Source organism: Camelina sativa, chromosome 1 (genome assembly GCF_030686135.1).
Source record: "Camelina sativa cultivar CO46 ecotype springtype chromosome 1, ASM3068613v1".
NCBI lineage: Eukaryota > Viridiplantae > Streptophyta > Magnoliopsida > Brassicales > Brassicaceae > Camelina > Camelina sativa.
The window spans coordinates 25,151,180-25,175,323 of record NC_141880.1 but is presented as its reverse complement, the minus strand read 5'-3'; the positions used below and the strand labels follow the sequence as shown (position 1 = coordinate 25,175,323).

The 24,144-nt window shown below is 37.5% G+C and overlaps 2 protein-coding genes and 1 long non-coding RNA gene across 4 annotated transcripts; all 3 read right to left on the bottom strand.

Annotated features, from left to right (window-relative positions):
• Positions 1–12: 12 nt before the first annotated feature.
• On the bottom strand, positions 13–1,749 carry LOC109124854 (uncharacterized). 2 transcript variants are annotated; one of them, XM_010418670.3, is made up of 3 exons: positions 1,377–1,706; positions 1,026–1,106; positions 13–630 (listed from the first exon to the last, which is right to left on the bottom strand). In XM_010418670.3, exons 2-3 carry the CDS (start codon positions 1,084–1,086, stop codon positions 104–106), a joined length of 588 nt encoding a protein of 195 aa, XP_010416972.2. In that variant the 5' UTR covers positions 1,087–1,106; positions 1,377–1,706; the 3' UTR covers positions 13–103. The 2 variants fall into 2 exon arrangements, with proteins under 2 accessions (XP_010416972.2, XP_010416964.2); XM_010418662.3 differs by lacking the exon at positions 1,026–1,106 and having other exon boundaries at positions 1,377–1,749.
• Positions 1,750–2,268: 519 nt separating this feature from the next.
• LOC104702767 (WD-40 repeat-containing protein MSI4-like) lies at positions 2,269–6,001 on the bottom strand. The gene is made up of 15 exons (XM_087461979.1): positions 5,569–6,001; positions 5,093–5,156; positions 4,886–4,972; positions 4,714–4,776; positions 4,469–4,534; positions 4,272–4,346; positions 4,040–4,115; positions 3,780–3,966; positions 3,607–3,688; positions 3,455–3,528; positions 3,252–3,363; positions 3,093–3,167; positions 2,917–2,984; positions 2,733–2,832; positions 2,269–2,636 (listed from the first exon to the last, which is right to left on the bottom strand). The coding sequence occupies exons 1-15, from the start codon at positions 5,847–5,849 to the stop codon at positions 2,535–2,537; spliced, it is 1,512 nt and encodes a 503-aa protein (XP_087318105.1). The 5' UTR covers positions 5,850–6,001; the 3' UTR covers positions 2,269–2,534.
• Positions 6,002–23,046: 17,045 nt separating this feature from the next.
• LOC104701442 (uncharacterized) lies at positions 23,047–23,516 on the bottom strand. The gene is made up of 2 exons (XR_753816.2): positions 23,386–23,516; positions 23,047–23,286 (listed from the first exon to the last, which is right to left on the bottom strand). It is a non-coding gene; the product is annotated as an uncharacterized LOC104701442 (long non-coding RNA).
• Between the last annotated feature and the right edge of the window lie 628 nt (positions 23,517–24,144).

Below are 24,144 nucleotides of genomic sequence, written 5' to 3'. Positions count from 1 at the left end.
GCTATTCGTTGATTAGAGTAACAATCAGAGTAGTTGAACTAAAAAGACAACGTTCAATTTGGTGTACTAACAAAAAAAAATCAAGTACACTTAGTTTCTGTTTCTACTTGGAGAAGAATTTGTCCCAGTCACGTAGGGAAGAATCAACGGAATCATCAGGGAGAAGTTTGGGTATCCTATCGGCGCGAATAAACTGTTTCAGAATAGCTTTCTCTTCGTCGATTCGTTTCTTTTCTGTTCTGTCTTTTGGTTCCATCTTCCTTTTCTCTTCCAAGATCCACTTGAACAGCTCCTTTTGCTCATCTTCTGGAATCGGTTTCCTTGCTACCTTTACAGACTCAGTTGCCACAGTCTGAAACATTGACTGATCAGCTGCATCTGTGAACTCAAACAGCGGATCCAGTTCAGGGACCGGTTTGGTTTCTTGCTTCTCCGGTAATGCACTTTCTGCTTCCTTAGCCTTGCTATTAGTCTCTGCAACTCTGCTGTCGTCTACACCTTTCTTCTCGACATCATCAGTGTTGACAACACGCTTTTTCACACCTTTATTTCTGGCCTCGCTGCCCTTTTTCCCTTTCTTCTTCTCATCCGCATCAATGTCCTTTTCTCGTTTTATCGCAAATATATAAGCTGCAGAAACAAGGGATCAAAAAAATCAGCAAAAACATTGAAGTGGACCACCATGAATACTATATCATATTCAAACTGCTTATAATGCCAGACATCAAGCATGCTTTTCTCAATCCTGATTTAGACCAAGCTTATAGTTCTGACAACAAAAAAGAATCGAGATGGGTTTAGTTTAGTGAGAGTATGCTATAGAAAGCTAGTTTAAAAACTATGCTGAAACATTGATAAGAAAGAGCAAAAGACAATACGATGTGCAATCATGTCCATGAATCAGAAAAATTTACAAGAAGTTGAGTGCATCCTCTAATCAACGTAACCGTTTAGCCAAGATATACAGAGAGAGAGAGAGAGAGAGAGAGAGAGAGAGAGAGAAATAGGTGGTTTATAAATACTACCTTTCCTATCCCTGAAAACATCAACAGTGGCTGAGAGATGCAAGTCCAAGACAATGTCCATTCAATGAGCATGCTCTAACTCTAATAGAATAATAGTATGGAGAATCAAACAATTTAGGAGTAATGTCATGGAATAATGAGCGTTCTTGGAGAATCAAAGCAAGGGAAACGGTGCAAGTACTTAGAAGAAGTTGTACGCATAATTTCTCACAACTGCTTCTAGTTTCTTGAAACATTAGTAAAGAAAAGGAAATAATTTTCTCAGCTAGGCATTACATCAAACACATTACGGGCGTAATAAAACTAAGAAAAAACCCCCAAGTATGATGTTAAAGTAATGAAATTTCTAACCTGCAAAACCGAGATTGAAGATCATCGTAGCTCGCCAGCCTACTTTTTGTAGTTTGGAAACCACTTTCTGAGGAGGTTCGGATCCAGACGGAGACGATTCCATCGATTCCGATGGAGAGATTTCGCGAAACCTCCGACTTATAGAGTTTCTCGAGAAATTAAGTATCGTCTCTGAAAAATAAAAGAGAATGTAGGTGTCTATAAAACCCTAATTTGATGAAACCCTCTTTGATTCTCCAAGAACGCTCATTATATCTCAAGCAATAGATTGATATTGATTCTCTCTCTTTAACTTTTTTTTTGTTCTTCGCATTGATCTTCTTCTTCTCTGACTGATCTTGACGGACGGTATCATGTATGTATGATTCTGCCTGCGATTGGGTTTTGAAAGTCTCTAGCTCATCAAGAGACTTCTTGATAAAGCCTGTTAAGCTCGGGGGACCATTAACGTAAAAGCCCATAAAAGTAAAAGCAAACATTTCACAACCCCTTATCTTATTTTTATTTTTAGTTTTTATGGTCACGAAATTATATGACCAAAAGTGTGTGTGTGTGTGATTGATTTTGTTTGCTATTATTATCAGATTGTGTTTTCTTTGGCCTACGAATTTATTACCAGATTGTAATAATATCTGTTTAGGGTTTTACATACGATAATCACCAAGCCATACTGCTAAATGTGACGAGAATTGCGAGAAAAAAAATTCTTACCAGTTTACAAATTTGGCGATGCTCTAATACTGTCTTTTACATGTTTATCTAAAAATGAGAATACGGCTATGCTATTTTTGCCACAAGCTTGATGCAACGCAAACTTTCGAAGTTATGGTCTGGCTTCAGAGAAGAAATCATTAGGTTCAGGCCAAGCATCAAAAACTTAAACCAAAACACATAAAAAGTTGGTCCGATTCGATTAACATCTCAGTTGGACAAAACCAGCACCTAAGAGTCTGGTGGAAACATGATCAAGAACCAAAGCCATGTACCCCTAAATGGTTTTGAAACGTCCTAAAAGCTACCAATATCTCAAAAGACGAACCAGAATTTCAAAAACCCAGATTCCTCACTAAACCGACATCTAAACCGCATTAGTTTAACATAGACCATAGATAGATAGATCATAGATAGATAGACAAACGGTACTTTATTTCTTTACTCTCAAGGCTTGGAGGCACAAGTCATTACATGCGACTTGAACTTCTCCAATTCTTGCAGGACTTCCTCTTCCGGTCTGTAAATCAAGTCACTCATCCTCCATATCTGGCGAAGGAAGAAAGTATAAACAACATTTTCAGTTTTATCGACAAAAATTGCATCTCTACTTGTCGAGGTACCACGAAAGTGTCTAAAGGTTACCTGCAATGTTCCACCTCCACCAGTCGTCTCACAGTCATCAGAAACACTGACAATAGTCCAAGGGTCCGACGCATTCCAATGGAAATCAACAACTTTGTCCCTAAGAAAGTATACAAATAAAGGAAGTTAGAAGTAAGTTAATGAGAAAAGCAAACAAGGGAATTATGATTAAGTCATTAAGAACCTGTGACCAGCATGCTGGAAGAAGAGTCCAGCAGGGCTTTTAGCTGCAAGACCAGACTTCTTACTGACCTGATAAATAATCAAACAAAACAAACATGAGTACAATGAATGTCTTTCTGTGATCAAAGTGAGGAAAGATTAACTTCAGACATGTCTGAGTGAATTATATGTACACACCATGTCATAATCCCAGATGTTCAAAAGACCATCTTCTGCAGAACTCCCAAAAACAGATGACTTATCAGGAGACCACTAAAATGATTAACAAGATGGTGTCAGTGGGTTAATAGATATACATATTACGTAGAAGGATAAAAATATAGCAGTTGTTGAAACCTGAACACAAAGAACAGCAGCTTTGTGGCCCTCAAATTTGTAAATAGGCGAACCGACTCCATTTGAGGTAAGGCTCCTACGATCAAACAACCGGACAGTGTTGTCTGCTGACCTGAAACATTCAACTACTAATTAGTATATGTATGCATGTGCCAAACGTTTTCTTACTTCATATATTAGGTGTGTATTGATCATCTCCATACCCTGTCAGGATCAGATTGTCATCATGAGGATTCCAATCGACACAATGAAGATCAGCATCATGCGCCTTAGCAACCTGGTGAACACAAAGCAAAAATAAAGATAATGGAAGATACATTTTCGAACTTTTGATAAGATTAAGAAGATAGAGTACCTTCGTGACAGGGTTTGTGCCAGTTCTTGCATCCCATAGTATAAGGCAAGAATCATCACCAACACTGCAGAATTCTTGTGCACTTCACGACATAAAAGTTCGCCAGCAGCATCATTAGAAAAGCATGAAAAATTATGTGTTATCGAAAGGAGGAGCCTATTCTGAGAAGTTACCTCGTCGGGCTGAATGCCACATCTTCAACAGTATCTTCATGGCCATGATATACACCTCGGGGGCCAACAGAAGGACTCTCATTCTTATCACTACCTTCACCAGTCTGTTTGACGATAGATCCAGAAGCTGTCCCAGCAGTTGTGATGTGGTCCTGGATACTCCACAAAACAACTGACTTGTCCTTGCCTAAGAGAACAAAGTTTGTATGAGAAACTGGCAAACCACAGGATTGGACATTACAAATCACAGAAACACAAACCTCCAGAGAGCACAAAGGGTTCCGTTGGGCACATTGCAAGAGCAAATTCAGCATTATCTTGGTGTCCAGTTAGTATCTGCAATAAAGATGGTTCAGATGATGCAAACAACTAGCACTATCTAAGAAGATTTCATAAAGATATATCACTTCCACTGATGAGATTAGAACACACAAAAATGAAGCGGAAACAATAATTTGCAACAACAGTTCTCTAAAGTTAAAGTGGTCATACCAAATCCGGTCGGGAATTTGCAGCTCCAAGCACCGCATGACGGTTTGGTTGGGTTTCAACATCCCAAATGAGAACCTGGAATCAAAATATTGTATTCAGATAACTGAAACTGGGAATACGTCCAAAACAAAGGATGATGCTCTTTGACTGCCAAATAAAGAGATTAAATCGACATATTTCAAGTTGCTATGACTTACATCAGGACTGTCGGTGTGAGTAGCAACAATCTTACTGTTCTGCGGGAGTTCCCTGATTCTGTTAACCTGCAATTGCAAATTGGTGATGAATACACATCAAAACAGGGTTTACTTTCACCAAAATGCCAAACGAGTAAACTCATGCACCAGTTTGAAAAGCTACGCAGATACAATTAATGCACCAAATAGAAATAGAAGCAACAATGTCGATACAGTAATATTTCGAGAGTGGACAGTTATCGCACCTCTCCAGGGTGAATGATGGTCTTGTACTTCTTCACAAATGGAGAACGTGCTTCTTCATTGAACTGAACATTAGCAGAAGATATTGAATAACTGTCATGACAGGAAATCCTTGGGGGAGGATGATAAGGAAAAAGGCACAAGATTAGTAGGAAAAACCCACTAATAAATTACCTGAGATATGTGCTCTGCTGCAGCGACCCTTGGCTTAACAACTTCGCAATTCGCTATTACCAGAGTATTAGGCACACTGCCATCAGTCTGGTGACATAACCAAGAAAGATACCGATGTGATGAGAAATAGACAGATACTCTGAGAACGTGAGGCAACTAACTGGTACGTTATAGCGAGTAAGATACAAAAGAAAGTGAAAACCCTACTTGCTCTGAGAGATACAGACGCTGGCGATTCTTGTAGGTGGCTTGGTCAAGCTGAGGACCCCATCTGTTAAAAAATCAAACAACAATTCACCAAATGAAACCTCTTTAGCACAAGAACTAAAAAGACTTCATCAGATATGTGAACAGCTAAACATCTGAAGCCTCAAAATCATTTGAAACACACCAAAACCATTGAATAGAACAACATAAATATATCTGAAAACTTAAAGGAAATAAGCACAAGATCCAAAACGCTAAACACCAAACCCTAACTGGAATATTCGAAAAAATAATCTCACTTAAACCCAGAAATCGAGAAAATGTATCTCTCAGCAATTTTTGTTTTGTTCTTCAAATTAAGCAGAAATGCAACTCAATCCACACATCGTAATGTTCAAAGATAACCCAGGAACACAAATTAAGCGGAAGATGACGATTTTAAGCGAAACCCTAGAAGAGAAAAAAGTGGAGGAGACCTGCAAGAGAGTGAAGGCCAGACGAGGTTGTGGTTGGCGAGCCAATCGTAGAGAATGGGGACGAGACCTTTCCACTGAGAGTACTTCTCGTCGACGCTCGGCTGCTGCTGCGACGTTTTCTTCCCGCTTTCCTTCATTTTGCCACCTTGCTGAGACGACGGCGTCTGAGAATCGTCCTTGTTTTTAGGTTTCCGACCTCTCTTCTTCGGCCCAGAAGCTACGGTTCCTCCGCTCGGCGTCGTCGCTTGAGGAGACACTGCTGCTGCTTCGTCGCTCTCCATTTCTCTCTCTCTCTCTTCTTTCGTTTTCTTTTTGTCTTTTCTTCAGTGTTGTTTGTATCCTCTCTCCTCTTCGCCTCTCACAAACAAATCAACCACCGTTCCACTTTCATTTTATTTTTTATTTGGGAAAAAATCCAAAAAATACTCCATCTAATTTTTTTGGACAGTTTATTTTTTTTAGTTATTAAATTTTCCAAAAAATATCTGGTTCAGTTGTTTTTAAAATCTTTTATTTAATTAATAACATTAGATTCATACTTACAACATAACAACGGTTAACTATAATGACAGAAATATTAACCAGGATTAAAATATAATCAACGTGGTTAATTAGAGGGAATTAAAGACACTGTTGCCCTCTTTTTCTTCCCCAAATCGAGTTTTAGAACCCTAGAACCCTAAAAACAATTTTTCTTCTCAAACTTCAAATCCCGAATTCCTTTGATTGCGATGATAGTTGCCATCTGAGTAGTTGCGGTTCTGGTTGATTGTATGGTGTGTTCGTTGCAAGAATCGACTCAGAGATGAGGTATGAAACCATGGTTAATTTCAATTGTAATGTTTAGGATTTTAGGGTTCAACTCGAAATCGATTTAGGGGAAGAAGAGGGCAACAATGTCTTTAGTTCCCTTTAATTAACCACGTGGAGTTATATATTAATCCTCGTTAATATTTCCGTCATTAAAGTTAACAGTTATTATGTCGTAAGTATGGATCTACCGTTATTAATTAAATGAAGGTTTTTAAAGACAACGAAAATTAAACCAGTTATTTTTTGGAAAATTTAATAACTAGAGCAATTAAATGGATAAAAAAATTAAATGGCGTATTTTTTGGGTTTTTTCCCTTTTTTATTTATTTAATTATACGATATTAAAAAGTAAATTAATTATAATATTCTTTTGCCAAACATTTTTGGGTAACTAAACTATCTTTCTTCGTCATCAACCAAACTGATAAGACTGTAAACGGATATCAGATAATATTAAGCTCAATCGATATACAAAGCAGGTGATTAGATAATCATCTTGTCTAAATCACTTACCCTTAGATCCCACGCAGGAGAAATTGTACATCAATTTTACATAAAAAGCTAGATACATTGCATCTTCTTATTTATAGTTGAGGTGAACCCCTTAAGCCAAATATTCTTCCTCAACAACCACGTGTGTTCATCGTCTCGCTTCTCATAAAATATCTGCATCCAACGGTCCTCTTAATTAGCATCTTCACACGTGTCAGTCGCCGCACATGCTGCCTTCTTTCTCATGTAAACCTGTAGTGGTTTATCAATATCCCCTTCCAAGAAACCAGTGCTACCATTTGACCTTGCGGGTTGTAAACGTGTAGCCAGGACAGCCTCGGGAATTAGAACAAGTTCATCGTTGTCAGAAAAAGAAGAAAGCAGGGGGAGAACTTGGTGATGAGAGCCTAACACCTGCTTCAACTGGGAAACATGGAAACCGGGTGAATCTTGGAAGTAGGAGGTAACTGCAGGCGGTAAGCAGCTTTGCCAATCCGTTCGAGGATCCGAAAAGGCCCATAGTACTTAGCGGCCAACTTCTGGCTGATGCGTTTGACAATCGACTGTTGGCGGTAGGGACGCAGCTTGAGATATACCCAAGAGTCGTCAGCAAACTCAACATCCATTGTTCTTCATCAGTTGTTGAGCGTGAAGCAAATGTGCCTTGATGCCAGTGAGCATGGAGTCCCGTTCCAAGAGCATTTTCTCCAATTCGAAATTCTGAGAAGAACGAGCTTCGTAGGGGAGCAGAAGAGGGGGATCACGACCATAAACAACCTTGAAAGGTGTGGATTGAAGGGAAGTATGAAAAGATGTGTTATACCACAACTCTGCCCATGGTAGAAACTTGGCCCACGACCGAGGATAAGCGAAGCACCTCAAGTATGTTTCCATGCAACAGTTAATGACCTCTGTTTGACCATCAGACTGGGGATGGAAGGCGGTACTGTATTTGAGTTTTGTACCTGGCTGCTTGAAGCAATCCTTCCAAAAGTAACTCAGAAAAATGCAGTTCCTATCGGAGACAATAGCCGCTGGAAACCCATGGAGACGAACCACTTCATGAATAAACTTCTGAGCGACCCCCTGAGCAGAAAACGGGTGGCACAATCCTATAAAATGACCAAACTTACTGAGACAGTCCACGACAACCAATATGACATTCACGCCTTGAGACATAGGCAAACCTTCAATAAAGTCCATGCTCACCTCGTCCCAAACTTGACCAGGAATAGGCAGCGGTTGCTAGAGACCAACAGGAGAGAGGGCAGAAGTCTTATGAGTTTGACACACTACACACTCAACAACATATTGTTGCACATCCTTGAGCATTCCCCACCAATGAAAAGATAGCAGAATTCTTTTCAGGGTCTTGAGCACCCCCGAGTGTCCGCCAAACTGACTATCATGGAAAGTCTCAAGAATCAGTGGAATGAAGCATGATTTAGGCGGTAGGAGTAACCTGTTCTTGTGCCACAGCTTCCCGTCGCGTACTGTATAGCCTTTCGATGCAAGAACATGTGGGTCTTTCTTCATCAAGCGCTGCAACTCAAGACAACTATCAATTTCCTTATAAATATCCTCCAGGTGCAGACTTGTTGGTACTGTCAAAGCGAACAAACTCAACGTGGAAACCAACACTGGTGTCTGAGAAATTCGGGAAACACCATCCGCAGCTTTGTTGTCTATACCCGGTTTGCAAAGGATGTCAAACTCATACAGCAACAGTTTGATCAACCACTTCTGGTAATCCATGGTGACCTCGCGTTGTTCCAGCATAAATTTGAGGCTTTTTTGGTCAGTGTGAACAACAAGCCGGAGTTCGAAGAGGTAGTGCTTCCACTTTTGAACTGCCAAAACAATTGCCATGAGATTACGCTCATAAACCGGCTTAAGTTGTTCTTTGTCATTGAGACCATGACTGAAAAAAGCGATAGGATATTAGAAATGGAATGTTGATGTTAGAACTATAGTTTAAGTTGCTAGCTCTTGGTTTATGATTCTGATTAATTCTTGATTTATTATTATTGGTGTTTTCTGCTGCTTATTATCAGTGATTTGAGTTTCTGGATATTTAAAAAAATATTTTAGGTTATTTATTTACTTCTTATATAAAAAAAAAACAGGTCCGTGTGTTTCAAGTTTTAATAGTGATAGCTATTATTTTAGTGATATTCCCTTAACTTATTTTTAATGAGTTGTTTTTCACCTAGTCCGATTATAGTTACAATATAAGAACACAAATTATGTTTCATATTTGTTTTTCATGGTCAAAGATGTATCCTTTTAATTTATTTCCCTATATATGTTTTAAAAAGTATTTTATTAGCTTGTTATGTTGCAATAATCAATACTGGCCAAGAAATATCAATTATTTTATATATAATTAATTATGTATTTTTCAGCATATTAAATATGCTTAAAAACTTATGGTTGTCAATATTTTTTTTATTAAATAAAATGAAAAATTTATTCGAAAAAAATACGGTTCAATAGCTTTTTTTGAAACTCTTTACATCAATGCTATAAGTGTAAAAAATTAGACAAAGATTAAAAGATAAAAGTGTTATCACGAAGAAAGCCAGGTTAACAACCATCAAACTTTCCATCTCGTTGAAGCTGAATCGAGTAAACCCTGTTTTGAACATTTTGCTCAAGTCGTCGCACAAGTTGCTGTGATGGAAGAGGAGGTTCCCCAAGACGTTGAAACAAGATTTATGTAGTGGTGTGTGAATGATGATGTATGCAATGGTGAGATATGAATGGAATGATGGATGGGTGTTTCAATTCCCCTTATGCTATTGCAGTACAAGAGGTATCAATCCTAAATAAGTGTTTGTGAACAATTAAGATATGCATATGAATCTAAGTTAAGACAAATGTAAAGATTGTTTGTCACTAACAATCCTAGGAAGAAAATGTAAAATGCAGAAAATAAACTACAAGAGCTAACAACTAGATGCAGATGAAACTGAATGATTGAAACAGTGATAAAGCGAGAACAGAAACAGAGACTACTACTAATGAACTAATGCAAGATAATTAATGAACTGAAAACTAAATGTATGCAACTGGAATGAAACATGAATGAAACAAGACAAACACAAATCATAGACACAGAGTCCTGGGGATGAACTCGAGCAGCACTCGACCGAGTGTAGGTCGAGTGGGTGGTCGAGCTAGACTAGATGCAGAAACAGAGCAATGCAATAAAAACAGAGTAATGCTAAATCCAATCAAACAACAAGCAAGCAACAGGATTAAGACTAAGATTTCAATAAACAAAGAAGGTCCTGAGGATGGATTCATGGGATGGACTAATCATTGTGGTTATCTAACTTGGTCAACAAATCTCAAGCAAACTTTGAGCTAACCTCTAGACATATTAATCTAAGACAAGTTTCTCCCACTCTCATGGTCAAGAAACAATCAAACCTATGCAATTCTAGACTTGTTCTCACACAGTAAAGAATCTACACAAGCAGGCATTAAGCAATACATCTCAAACCAAACAAGACCTCTAATCTCTTAGCAAGCCTAATGGTAAGCTCTAGATCTAGCCTTATCTATGCTTCCTAAACATTGGTGTGATGCTAAGAAGCTTGAAATCAGACTCTACCCTCTCAGATATAGAATCAGCATTAAGATCATCTACCCTAGAAGAGATCTACAACAATCAAGCTTGACCAAGTCACACAAACCACAAGATCAATCCATCCTAACCCATCCTCAAGATCCTAAGGAAACTATCCACAACAATACATGGTGATCAAAGTCAAAAACCCAGAAAATATTGAAACTTGCATTATTAGAAAGATTAAACAAAGATCTTCAATATTGATGAAAGGATGAAACTCAAATTCTCAATATCTTGAAAGTTATAGAACCAACAAAATGTAAGAATCTAGTCTTCTTTTTTAAGGAAGTACAAGATCTTAAAAATAAAAATGCAAAAGGAATAAAACTAAAAAAGGTAAAAACTAGGTTTAGGGAATATCTAAAAAGTTGCACACTTTGGTGGCTGCAGGTACAAGGCCTTATATAGGTGAGGAGGTGGAAGCCCTAAAAATAGAAAAAGTCAAAGTAGTCAACGGCTCGGTCAACTCGACCAGTGCTCGGTCGAGTCCATGGTCGAGCTGGCTTCTCTCGTGCACACTCCACTCGGTCGAGTCCATCTACCCACTCGGTCGAGTGCTTGGTCGAGTTGGACTCTGGACCTTGGTTCTTCAGCCTTAACTCTCTTGCTTTCCCTTCAAGATTGCTTCACTTCTCCTCAGGATTGTTTCCATGCTCCTTAAGCTCCAAAATCACCTGTTTATGCATGAAAAGATGCAAATGCAATGCAACTAAACTCTAATGCATGATTAGTCCTAAAGCTACACAATAATGATGAAAATGGCTAGCAAAAGATGCAAAAGATGTGAATAAACTAACGGAAAACATGGTAAAATATATGAACATCAACACCCCCAAACTTAGTCTTTGCTTGCCCTCAAGCGAATAAACAAGACATAAGAAGGTAGATGAGGTTTGAAAGTGGGATCTCAGCTCCTAAAGCTTGCAAATAGACTATCTAGAATCAATGTCCAAGTTACTAGTACTATGATGCAAGTTGAATGAGCTATACTTAAAGACTTTAGACAAGTATATCACAACCTTCACTGATTTGAGCCTTAGACATCCACATGCATTCAAATCAACCATTTCCTTTAACATTCATTAATCAAGAACATGAATCAATTCTATGCAATGCTTAAACTCATTTGGCTTGGCAGTAAAAGGTTTAGAGACAATGATGGTCTCTTTTTAGAGTAGGGTTTATCAATATCAAGGTTCTCTCATAAAAAATGGATTGAGCTTTAGAAGAATGCTAAAGGTAAGAACACTTAGACACATACAAGAATAAAGCCTTGTCTACCCAAAGGTACCCAAAGTGTTTATCCTATCAATCTAAACCCAAATGATCCTAGTGCTACCCTTTAACTTCTTTTCTTCTTTTTCACCCTTTTCTCTTTTGGTTTTAGAGTCTTAAGAGAGGTTTCTTATTTGATCTCTCTAGTGGAATGGGGGATTCTTACTTATTTGCTATGGTTCTCTTTTCTTCTTATTCTTAAGACATATAAGCATTTTGCTAGACTTCTCTTTTCTTTCTTTCTTTTCTTTAACTAGAACCATCTTTAAACAACCTTATTCTTCCCATTCTTTCACTAGACTTTAAATTTTCTTAAACACATTCCCCTCCTAAAGACTCTAACCTTTTCTTTCTCTTTTTCCTCTTTTCTTTTTCATAATAGCCAAGTCCCAAACCCAACAAGTGAACCACCTAGTCCTATCTAGTTTGAAAAATGCAAACTAGAACTACACAAGGCTTTACTCTTGTCAGTTCAAACCTAACACTTTCTACCAAGCTCAATCCCAAAAATAGGCCTCACACTCACAAGAATAAACATGGCTTGAAAGAAGGTTTGGTTTAGGGGTAGGGGAACTGATTCTTAATGAGGAAATCAGCTACTTGGATCAACAAGAGTGGTAAAAAGGAAGAAGATGATCCAAATATGTATATGGTATCCATGAGTTTAAAGCATTGCACACATTGATAATTGAAAGTCAATATTAGGTTCTTATAAATAGGAAATGGTTTCAAATCTCAACATGCTTCAATTTAGACCAAATGCAATGTAGGAATTCAAGGCTTGGTTCAATCTTATTCTAACCACTCAACTAGCATCAAAGTACTATTATCTTGGGCATTGATCCTAGTCTAGTGAATAAACAAGCTAATAAGGGAATACTCATCATAGATCCCTAATGCAAGTACTATACAATCCTACATGAAACATGCTAAACAAGATCCTAATGTGCAGTGCAAACTACATGAACACTCTTTTTTTTTATAAAGATTTTTGCAAAAATTTTCAAATTTTTAGGGTTTTTCTATGCCTTAGATGCTATGCAAGTATTAACATGATTATGCTAAAAATTTGAAATAAGAATCACAAAACACAATGTCAAATGCTATCTCAAACCCTCCCCCAAACTTAAATCACACAGTCCCTGTGTGAAAGAAATTTGAGTGAGGATTCAAGATGAAAAACAAAAAACAAAACACAATGTCAAATGTTATGATATCTACAAGGGAAGGTGATAGTGGTACCTTAGGGATTGTGGAAGTAGTTGTCCACATCCATCTGCATGCTGTCATAGGAGTAGTTGGGGTCTTTTTGGTGACTTGGAGGTGGAGATTGGGGCAGCTCGACGATGAGGATCGACCGGGACTCGGTCGAGTACGTGCTCGAGTGGGGGGGTCGAGCTGGCTGCCGAGTCTTCTTTTCCAAGTCTAAATCTCTCCTTACCCAACTACATTCTCATTAAACAGCCTGCCCAACACAAACATAAAACAAAAATATCAAAACTACAAGGAAAATAAAGCATATGTACAATGATACCTTAGGGACTTCCTCCCTAGTGAGCTTGTTTAAAGTCACTAAGCTTGACTTTTGATGCCTTTTCAGGCTTGTTTTAGAGACCAAGGAGGTGATGAAATCCCCCCTGGTTCTACTTGGTAACCTTGGTGTTCCTTCTTGATCACTACTTCTTTAGCACTTGAACCATGTTTCTTCTTAAACTTGAGTCTTGGTCTTGCCTTCTTCAAAGACCTCTTGGTGAGCTGAACTTGAAGACCCTTCACTAAACCAGTTAACACTTGAACTGAATCCTTGAGATGTTGAACTAATTCTTCATGAGATGAGACCTTAGCTTTTGAAGTCTCTTCTTCTCTCAAAACCTCAAAATCAGCCTTATCTTCAATCTTAAATGGTTGACCTCCAATGGTTGGTTGGTTAGATGGATTTGTAATATCAAAGTCCATAGTCAAACCTTCAGATATGTTCAACCTTATCATCCCCTCCTTAACATCAATGATTGCTCCTGCTGTGGCAAGGAATGGTCTCCCAAGCAAGATTGGATCCTCTACCTCCTTATCCATCTTTATTATGATGAAATCAGTGGGAATTCTTGCCTTGCCTATCTTGACTAGGAGGCTCTCCAATTTACCAACTACATCTTTGTGTGAACCATCAGCTAGACTTATGTAGAGATTGCTTGGCTTGAATTCAGTGTGTCCAAGATTTTCTGCTATAGAGTAGGGCATGACACTAACAAATGCTCCAAGGTCACACAAGCATTTGTTGAAGTGAAGGTAGCTGATGGAGCAAGGTAGATTGAATGGACCTGGATCTTCAAGTTTTGTTGGTACAATAGTTGTCCCAATCTCTTCTTGATCTCTCCTGTTTTGATTATGAGCTTTCGGCTTGGATATGTCAAGTGACATGCCTTTGTAGAGAGGATATGGGGCATATTGTTCCAAAGCTGCTCCTCTCTCTGCTTCCTTCTCTTCAATGACAACCTCCTGTTGAATGGCCAATACTTTCTCTTGTTGCAAAGCCATCATTTCCTTTCTCTCAATGATTTCCCTTAGTTCCTTTAGCTTCTGTGCCTTGAAACGTCCTGGGAATGGTAGAGGCGGTTTGTAAGCAGGAGGAATGTACTTAGCAGGCTTAACAGTTTCTGTGTCCTCAGCTCGATCGACCACTCGATCAGGCACTCGGTCGAGTGCTGGCTCGAGCACATGGTCGAGTGCACTATCGGATTCAGTCTGCTTTGCACAAACTTCACTCTGAGCTTCAAGAAATGACCAATCCTCCCCAGCTTGAACTTCACTGTCCTCAGTGAATTCTGCCTCATTGACTTCCCCTTGTTGTAAAGCTAACTCCTTCTCTTGTTGCAAAGCCAATTGTTCCCTTTTTTCAATAATTTCTCTGAGTTCTTTCAGCTTTTGTGCTTTGAAACGTCCTGGGAATGGTAGTGGAGGCTTGTACGCAGGAGGAATGTACTTAACAGGTTTGACAGCTTCGGAGTCTCCAGCTCGATCGACCACTCGAGCATGCACTCGGTCGAGTGGCTGCTCGAGTTCATGGTCGAGTGCAATGTCGACCTCCTTTTGCTTTGCACAAATGTCACTTGGGGCTTCAGTAACTGATGAATTCCCCCAAACTTGGACTTCACTGTCCTCAGTGACAACTGCCTCATTGAGATGAATGGCCTTAGCAGTGCATTCCCTTGGGTGTTGAAGTTGGTTTGGTGTAGGAGAGGAAGTAGAAGCCATGCAACTCTCCATGTTCGTGATTGTAGAGCTCAGTCTCTCCAACTGGTTATTCAGTCTAGTAGAATAAGAATTCAACGTTTGGTGCAGCTCAGCAAACTGCCTTGCTTCCTCAATCTGCTTAGTGGCTTGCCCAAGCAACAGTTGTTGCATCATAACTCTTAAGTCAGGTTCTTGAAATTGTGAGGTCTGGAACCATGGAGAGGGATACAATTCAGTCTGGTAGACTGGTTGATGTTGCATGGGTATGTAATTGAACATACTGTTGTGATACATCTTTACTGACTCGAACAGGTACTCGGTCGAGCGCAGGCTCGAGTGGGTGGTCGAGTCGACTGGGAAGTAATGGCTATTTGGATCCGGCTTCTGGCTCGATCAAGTGCTCGATCACAGCTCGGTCGAGTGCTGGCTCGAGTTGGTGTTCGAGTTGGTACCTAAAACTCAATCACAGACAAGCAGTAGAAGAAACGAGATCAGTAGTGAACAAGTTGATAAACGAACTTAATCTTAGACTTCTTTTGATCCTAATTGTCACAAAAACACACTCAAATGGGCAACGACGCCAAATTGAAACAAGATTTATGTAGTGGTGTGTGAATGATGATGTATGCAATGGTGAGATATGAATGGAATGATGGATGGGTGTTTCAATTCCCCTTATGCTATTGCAGTACAAGAGGTATCAATCCTAAATGAGTGTTTGTGAACAATTAAGATATGCATATGAATCTAAGTTAAGACAAATGTAAAGATTGTTTGTCACTAACAATCCTAGGAAGAAAATGTAAAATGCAGAAAATAAACTACAAGAGCTAACAACTAGATGCAGATGAAACTGAATGATTGAAACAGTGATAAAGCAAGAACAGAAACAGAGACTACTACTAATGAACTAATGCAAGATATAATGAACTGAAAACTAAATGTATGCAACTGGAATGAAACAGGAATGAAACAAGACAAACACAAATCATAGACACAGAGTTCTGGGGATGAACTCGAGCAGCACTCGACCGAGTGTAGGTCGAGTGGGTGGTCGAGCTAGACTAGATGCAGAAACAGAGCAATGCAATAAAAACAGAGTAATGCTAAATCCAATCAAACAACAAGCAAGCAACAGGATTAAGACTAAGATTTCAACAAACAAAGAAGGTCCTGAGGATGGATTCATGGGATGGACTAATCATTGTGGTTATCTAACTTGGTCAACAAATCTCAAGCAAACTTTGAGCTAACCTCTAGACATATTAATCTAAGACAAGTTTCTCCCACTCTCATGGTCAAGAAACAATCAAACCTATGCAATTCTAGACTTGTTCTCACACAGTAAAGAATCTACACAAGCAGGCATTAAGCAATACATCTCAAACCAAACAAGACCTCTAATCTCTTAGCAAGCCTAATGGTAAGCTCTAGATCTAGCCTTATCTATGCTTCCTAAACATTGGTGTGATGCTAAGAAGCTTGAAATCAGACTCTACCCTCTCAGATATAGAATCAGCATTAAGATCATCTACCCTAGAAGAGATCTACAACAATCAAGCTTGACCAAGTCACACAAACCACAAGATCAATCCATCCTAACCCATCCTCAAGATCCTAAGGAAACTACTCACAACAATACATGGTGATCAAATTCAAAAACCCAGAAAATATTGAAACTTGCATTATTAGAAAGATTAAACAAAGATCTTCAATATTGATGAAAGGATGAAACTCAAATTCTCAATATCTTGAAAGTTATAGAACCAACAAAATGTAAGAATCTAGTCTTCTTTTTTAAGGAAGTACAAGATCTTAAAAATAAAAATGCAAAAGGAATAAAACTAAAAAAGGTAAAAACTAGGTTTAGGGAATATCTAAAAAGTTGCACACTTTGGTGGCTGCAGGTACAAGGCCTTATATAGGTGAGGAGGTGGAAGCCCTAAAAATAGAAAAAGTCAAAGTAGTCAACGGCTCGGTCAACTCGACCAGTGCTCGGTCGAGTCCATGGTCGAGCTGGCTTCTCTCGTGCACACTCCACTCGGTCGAGTCCATCTACCCACTCGGTCGAGTGCTTGGTCGAGTTGGACTCTGGACCTTGGTTCTTCAGCCTTAACTCTCTTGCTTTCCCTTCAAGATTGCTTCACTTCTCCTCATGATTGTTTCCATGCTCCTTAAGCTCCAAAATCACCTGTTTATGCATGAAAAGATGCAAATGCAATGCAACTAAACTCTAATGCATGATTAGTCCTAAAGCTACACAATAATGATGAAAATGGCTAGCAAAAGATGCAAAAGATGTGAATAAACTAAGGGAAAACATGGTAAAATATATGAACATCAGACGTCTTCCATTTCTCTCGCTCCATAGTGAATGAATGGAAAGCAGAAAGATATATCTTAATAAAAACAATCGATCATGTCCTAGGGACGAATCCAATAGCAACTCAACAATACAGTGCTATACTGTGGTGAAACGTGTTGAAAGAAGCTTTGATATGAGGCCAGACCATGCTTCTCTTGTGTAGTACACATGAAAAAAAATGATGATTTCGGGTTTCAACATACTGTTGGTAAAAAATGCAAGCTGCATTGGCTCCTACATTCCAACTCATCATCTGATCTCCCGTTGAGAGACGATTCTGCACTTTAAGCCAAGTGACAAATACATCTTTTGATGTCGCATGGAAGAACCATATACATTTAGACCAATCCCTCTTTGTCTTTGGAGCACAGATTGCGTCCCAAGTCTCTTTTGTGCTAAAGGCCGCTTTATAACAATCACCCTTTCCTCTTCAAAGAACTACATCTGCCGTCTGTCCCAGCCCTTATGTACCAGAAGTAGTCATGCTGTCATGCGCCTCAAATCTTATAAAACATGAAGCTAAACCTCTATATTTTAGAAGTTTTTTTTTTCTGTTGTAGCACATTGGCAAAATTCCTTTATGATTGTAATATTAATTTACTAGTATTGAAAAAGTTCTCTAAATATCATTACTTGACCAGTATTGATGGTTGTTGATATATCATGGTTTTTACGGTTTTTAACCATGATATAAGTGTGCCTTTTTGAGTCTTATGATTTGTTTTCTAGGATGCTTTTGAGTCTTGACAGGTTTTCTAGGATTTTGGCACGGATAGGGCGAAATGGAGCAATTTGGATCGTTTTGGAACATTTAACCGGAGGAAATCAATTTGGAGTATGATTATATGAAGAGCGTCGACCGACACCACATGAGCGTCGGTCAACACCCATGCAAGTCGAGACAAGTCTTCAAATTTGGAACTTTTACAAAGTTGCCCGAAGTTTTCCATATTTGCATCATTAGTCCCTGGACGTGTTTTAGGACATATATATATATATTGTTTTTGGGTTTTAGAAAACCCTTAAGTTTTATTCTCGCAAGTTTTATTTTCTGCAACCCTGTGAGATTTTGAGAGCTTTTGGGAGAGAGAGATCTGAACTACTTCGAGAGAAGAATTCCTAAACTCCCTCTTTTACTCTTTTAATTTCTATTGCATGTTATTCAGAATTATGATTTGTTCTTCATTAAACATGTCTGAGTAGTTTGCTTGTTAGGTTTAGGGTTTTTCACAGGATTTTTATGAATTATTAGATCTGTTTATTTAGAATTCATTATCTTTCTAGATCTTCATCATAGCTTGTTCTTGATATTAATCCTTGATTGACCATCTAGAATTAATTTGAGCTTTGTCTCCAAGAGAAAATGGGAAGAGTCTTAATTTGAATCCATCTTCACTCACTCCATTGATCTTAGTGAGTCCACATATTCTGTCAAACTCATCAAGGTGATCTAGTGGATCCTCCATTGGCAACCCATGAAACTTGTTTGCTTGTATCATTGAGATCAATCCACTCTTGATCTCAAAGTTATTGTTTGCTACTGAAGGTGGCACAATTCCAGCCCTTTGGTTGTGGGTATTGGGTGCATCTCCTGCACCAATGTGCCTTGGTCTTTGCTCATGGATAGCCTGTTGCTCCACGATGTCTTGACCTTGTTGTTGTTGAACTACTCTTCCTTGCTTATGTCTTAAACCCTTTTGTCGCCTGTGGATGTTGTCAATAGGCTGTTGAAGACTATCTTTGCCTTTGGACCTTGTGTGCATCAACAAACTCTACTACGGACTCGAACAGGTACACGGTCGAGCGCAGGCTCGAGTGGGTGGTCGAGTCGACTGGGAAGTAATGGCTAATTTGATCCGGCTTCTGGCTCGACCAAGTGCTCGATCACAGCTCAGTCGAGTGGTGGTCGAGTAGGTGGTCGAGTGGGTACCTGAAACACAAAACAGCCAAGCAAAGGAAGATTCCAGTTCAGTAACTTCACAAGTGTTTAAAACGAACTTAATCTTAGACTAATAGTGATCCTAAATGTCACAAAACACACTCAAATGGGCAACGACGCCAAATTGAAACTGAGTTTCTTTGTGGTGTATGAATGAATGATGTATGGAATGATGATGTATGGAATGAATAGAAGTCAGGGTGTTTCAATTCTCCTTATGCAGTTGCAGTATAAGAGGTGTCAATCCTATCTGAGTGATTGTGAACAATTAAGATGTGCATATGAGTCTAAGTCAAGCCAATTGTAAAGATTGTTTGTCACTAACAATCCTAAAATGAGATATGAAATGCAGAAAGTAAAAACAACTAGAACAGGATACTAAATGCAAACAGAACAAACAACTTAAAGCTATAATGAAACTAGAACAAAGATAGAAACTATGCTAAAGAACTAATGCAAGACAAGTAATGAACAGGAAACTACGTGAATGCAATGGAAATGAAACAGGAATGAAACAAGACAATCACAAATCAAAAACACAAGTTCTGGGGATGAACTCGAGCAGCACTCGACCGAGTGTAGATCGAGTACGTGGTCGAGCTAGACTTAAACGTGAAAACAGAGCAACACAAGAAAAACAGAGCAATGCTAAAACTAATCAAACAACAAGAAAGCAATGATATTTAGACTAGGATTTCAATAAACAAAGAAGGCCTTGAGGAGGGATTCATGGGCTGAACTAATCATTGTGGTTATCTAACTTGGTCAACAAATCTCAAGCAAACATTGAGCTGATCTCTAGACATACTATTCTAATACATGTTTAATCCACTCTCATGGCAAGAAACAATCAAACCTATGCAATTCTAGACTTGTTCTCACAAAGAAAAGAATCTACACAAGCAGGCATTAAGCTATACATCTCAAACCAAACAAGACTCCTAATCTCTTAGCAAGCCTAATGGTAAGCTCTAGATCTAGCCTTATCTATGCTCCTTAGACATTGGTGTGATGCTAAGATGCTTGAAATCAAACCCTACCTTCTCAGATATAGGATCAGCATTAAGATCATCTAGCCTAGAAGAGATCTATAACAATCAAGCTTGACCAAATCAAATAAACCACAAGATCAACCCAGCCTAACCCATCCTCAAGGTCCTAAACAAACTACTCACAAGAATACATGGTGAAATATGTCAAAAACCCAGAAAATAATGAAACTTGCATCATTAGATAGATGAAACAGAGATCTACAATATTGATGAAGGAATAAAACTCGAAATCTTAATACTTTGAAAGTTATGAAACAAACAAAATATAAGAATCTAGCCTTTCTCTCTCAAACAAGTACAAGATCTAAAAATAAAATAAAAGTGCAAAAGGAATAATATCTAAAAAAGGTAAACACTAGGTTTTAGACTCTCTAAAAAGCTGGACTCTTTTGTGGCTGCAAGTACAAGGGCCTTATATAGGAGGTGAGGTGGAAGCCCTAAAAATACAAAAAGTCAAAGTGGTCAACGGCTCGGTCAACTCGACCAGTGCTCGGTCGAGTGGCTGGTCGAGCTGGCTTCTCTCGTGCATTCTCCACTCGGTCGAGTCCTCCTCAGCACACGGTCGAGTGGTGGTCGAGTGGTGCGGTCGAGTTGGACTCCGGACCTTGATTCTACAGCCTTAACTCTCTTGTTTTCTCCTCAGGACAGCTTCACTTCTCCTCAGCATTGCTTCTATGCTCCTTAAGCTCCAAAATCACCTGTTTATGCATGAAAAGATGCAAATGCAATGCAACTACACTCTAATGCATGATTAGTCTTAAAGCTACACAATAATGGCCTAAATGGATAGCAGAAGATGCAAAAGTTGTGAATAAACTAAGGGAAAACAAGGTAAAATATATGAACATCAAGTTCTAGATCTGATCTTAATTGCTTGATCATATGAATTTACACAGCTTTTATTTAATATTTTGCATTGTTTATTTTAATTCAAATTATTCTGTTTAGCGTAATCATAAAACTCTACAATTTATTGTGTAGTCTTGAGTCCTTGTGGAGTTCGACCCCTAACTATTGCAGTGACCTCTTAATTTGAGAGAGTATCTCTAGGGTTAAATTTGAGCTTAGCAGTTGTAAAATTACCTTAATATTAGCTTAACTTAAGGGGTGTTATATGATTCTAATTTCTAAAGAATTTTGAAGACTTCAATAAAATCATAGAAAATGAATAAGTGAAAGTTTTCTATAATCTTATTGATTAGTTTTTATATAATCTTGTAAAGTCTCCCAAACAGTATCTCCATTTAATGATACTTTCTATTACTTTATTGTGTGAAAATGTGTATAAAATAATAAACCAATAATATAATAACTGAATTCGTTTACAATCCTAGATTATTTTTTCTAGTTGAATAACACAAAACTATTGTTTTCTATATAAAATTCAGTATTTAAAATCCCTAGATTTATTAAGATTTTAAGTGGTTTTTTACAAATCACAAACTAATAACACTGAAATTTAACAAAGTTTTAAAAAAGCTTGATCAAAATAACAACAGATTTTACATAACCTTTAAGTGAAATTATTAGTAATACCCTTTTATAGATACCCCTTTTAAAAAATATCATTTTTCGCCATTTTAAGTTTTTTCTCTCTTTTGCACGACTACAATATGTTAGATTGATTTACAGAATTATTTTTAAGGTTTGGGTTCTCTATTTTACATTTATTGTATTGTTTTGAGGGGGTAGCAATTGAGATTTAGAGTTTGGAGTTTATAATTTAGTCATTTTGTATGTAGAAAAAGGTATTATTGAAAATGGAAAACAAGAGAGGGTATTTTTGCAAAAGTGTATAGCAAAGGGGTATTTTCAAAAGGGTACAGAATAATGGTATTTTTCAAAAGGGTTTGAAAATGCCCCAACAATCTAAGTCATTATAAAACATCAAAGAATATGAAGAAAATAATTCTTTAAGACATTACTTATTATAGATCTCCTCACTGAGTAAACTTGTTTACTCACCCCCTTATTTCCCTTTTTCTCAGGTTAGTAAGTTCAACAGTTGCAGTTTGAAGTCTGTTTGTTGGTGAATTTTAAAGAAAGAAACGTTTTTGGCCAGACCGAATGGATTACATATTGTTCCATCTTTTGCGATGGTACGGGTGTTACATGTGCACTTGTAGTAGTCGTATGATCTTTTTAAAGTAAAAGATTTTGAAGCAAAATATCACACACATCACAAGCTTTTTGGCACCGTTGCCAGGAAGATATTGTTTGTTTACAAGAGTCTAGGAACTAGAATAACGTCTAGGACACCTTATTGAAAATGGAAAACAAGAGAGGGTATTTTTGCAAAAGTGTATGGCGAAGAGGTATTTTTAAAAGGGTACAGAACAATGACATTTTTCAAAAGGGTATTTTTGAAAATGCCCCAACAATCTAAGTCATTATAAAACATCAAAGAATATGAAGAAAATAATTCTTTAAGACATTACTTATTATGAAAAATTATTTATTATGAAGCGGAGGGAATATAAGATTCACAATAACATAGTGAATATATGCAACACATACTTTAATTTTTTACTTTTCTGCATTTCAATATTCCATTTTTAACTTATATTAGCTTTTATTAAACTTGCAGAAAATCTATGGCTTGAAAATGAATCTAACTTTGATCTGGTAAAGTTTATGTACTCTACTCTAGATCTTCTTTGTAAATTCAAAAACATGTGAAAATTATAGATTTATTTTTTTAACCAGATACTAGTACATGTGATTATATCATTTCATCGTAGAAGTGCTAGTTAGTTATAGTATCAAATAGTCTCACAACAACATCTTGATTTAGTAAGACCAAAACCATGATTATATCCTATTCTATGACAAATACTACTGCAGACTTCAGTTGCACACCTGTTATCCTTGTAGCATTTGATTGGTAATCGCGAAAATCGGCTAGGTTGATAACCTATATACAATATTAAAATAATCAATACCCATTAACAAAGAGTGAAGTCATCATGATGATAATTACAAAATGAAGGTATGAATAATAATAAACAATTACCTGGACTTTCAGCAGTTGTATGAAGACAATGAACAAAAGATATGATGAAGATGATAGTAAAACAAAATGTCATTGAAGTTTTCATAGTGATAGCAATTATTTTAGTGATATTCCCTCAAAATTTTTTTAATGAGTTGTTCTTCACCTAGACTGATTATATATATAATATATAACAACACTAAATATGTTTAATATTTTTTTTCCTGGTCAAAGATGCAAAATAATATGTTCTTTTGATTTAATTCCCTACAAATATAATTTCTTCAAATATATTTCTTTCCCAGCTATTTATTTTAGGGTCAATTACTATAATAATACATAAAAGTTTCCTTATTACAGGATTAGATAAAAAATGTTGGTAATTACTAGAATAAGATTTGTACCCTATGTACCCCTTGAAGCAATGTAAACAAAAAACCCAATTACGAAAAATGCCATTAATGAAAAAAAAACATTGGGATGTGTAAGAAAGTCTATTTGTTGTTTGATGGTATACAAATCGGGTACAAAAAAATGGTAGAGAAAGTTGGTAAATTTAGTTGGTCGACTATAGTGTAAGGTAGATTTAAATGGTATATTGAGTTGTAGTGATGGTACACTTATGTGAATGGTAGATTAATAAGATATATATATATATATATATATATATAATGATGTTAAATTAACTTGGTAGAGCGATTTGTCTTTGATGATAGACTTAGTTCTTGAGCTGGTAGATTGATCACATTATATCACATTATATCTCCATTCACACTGTCT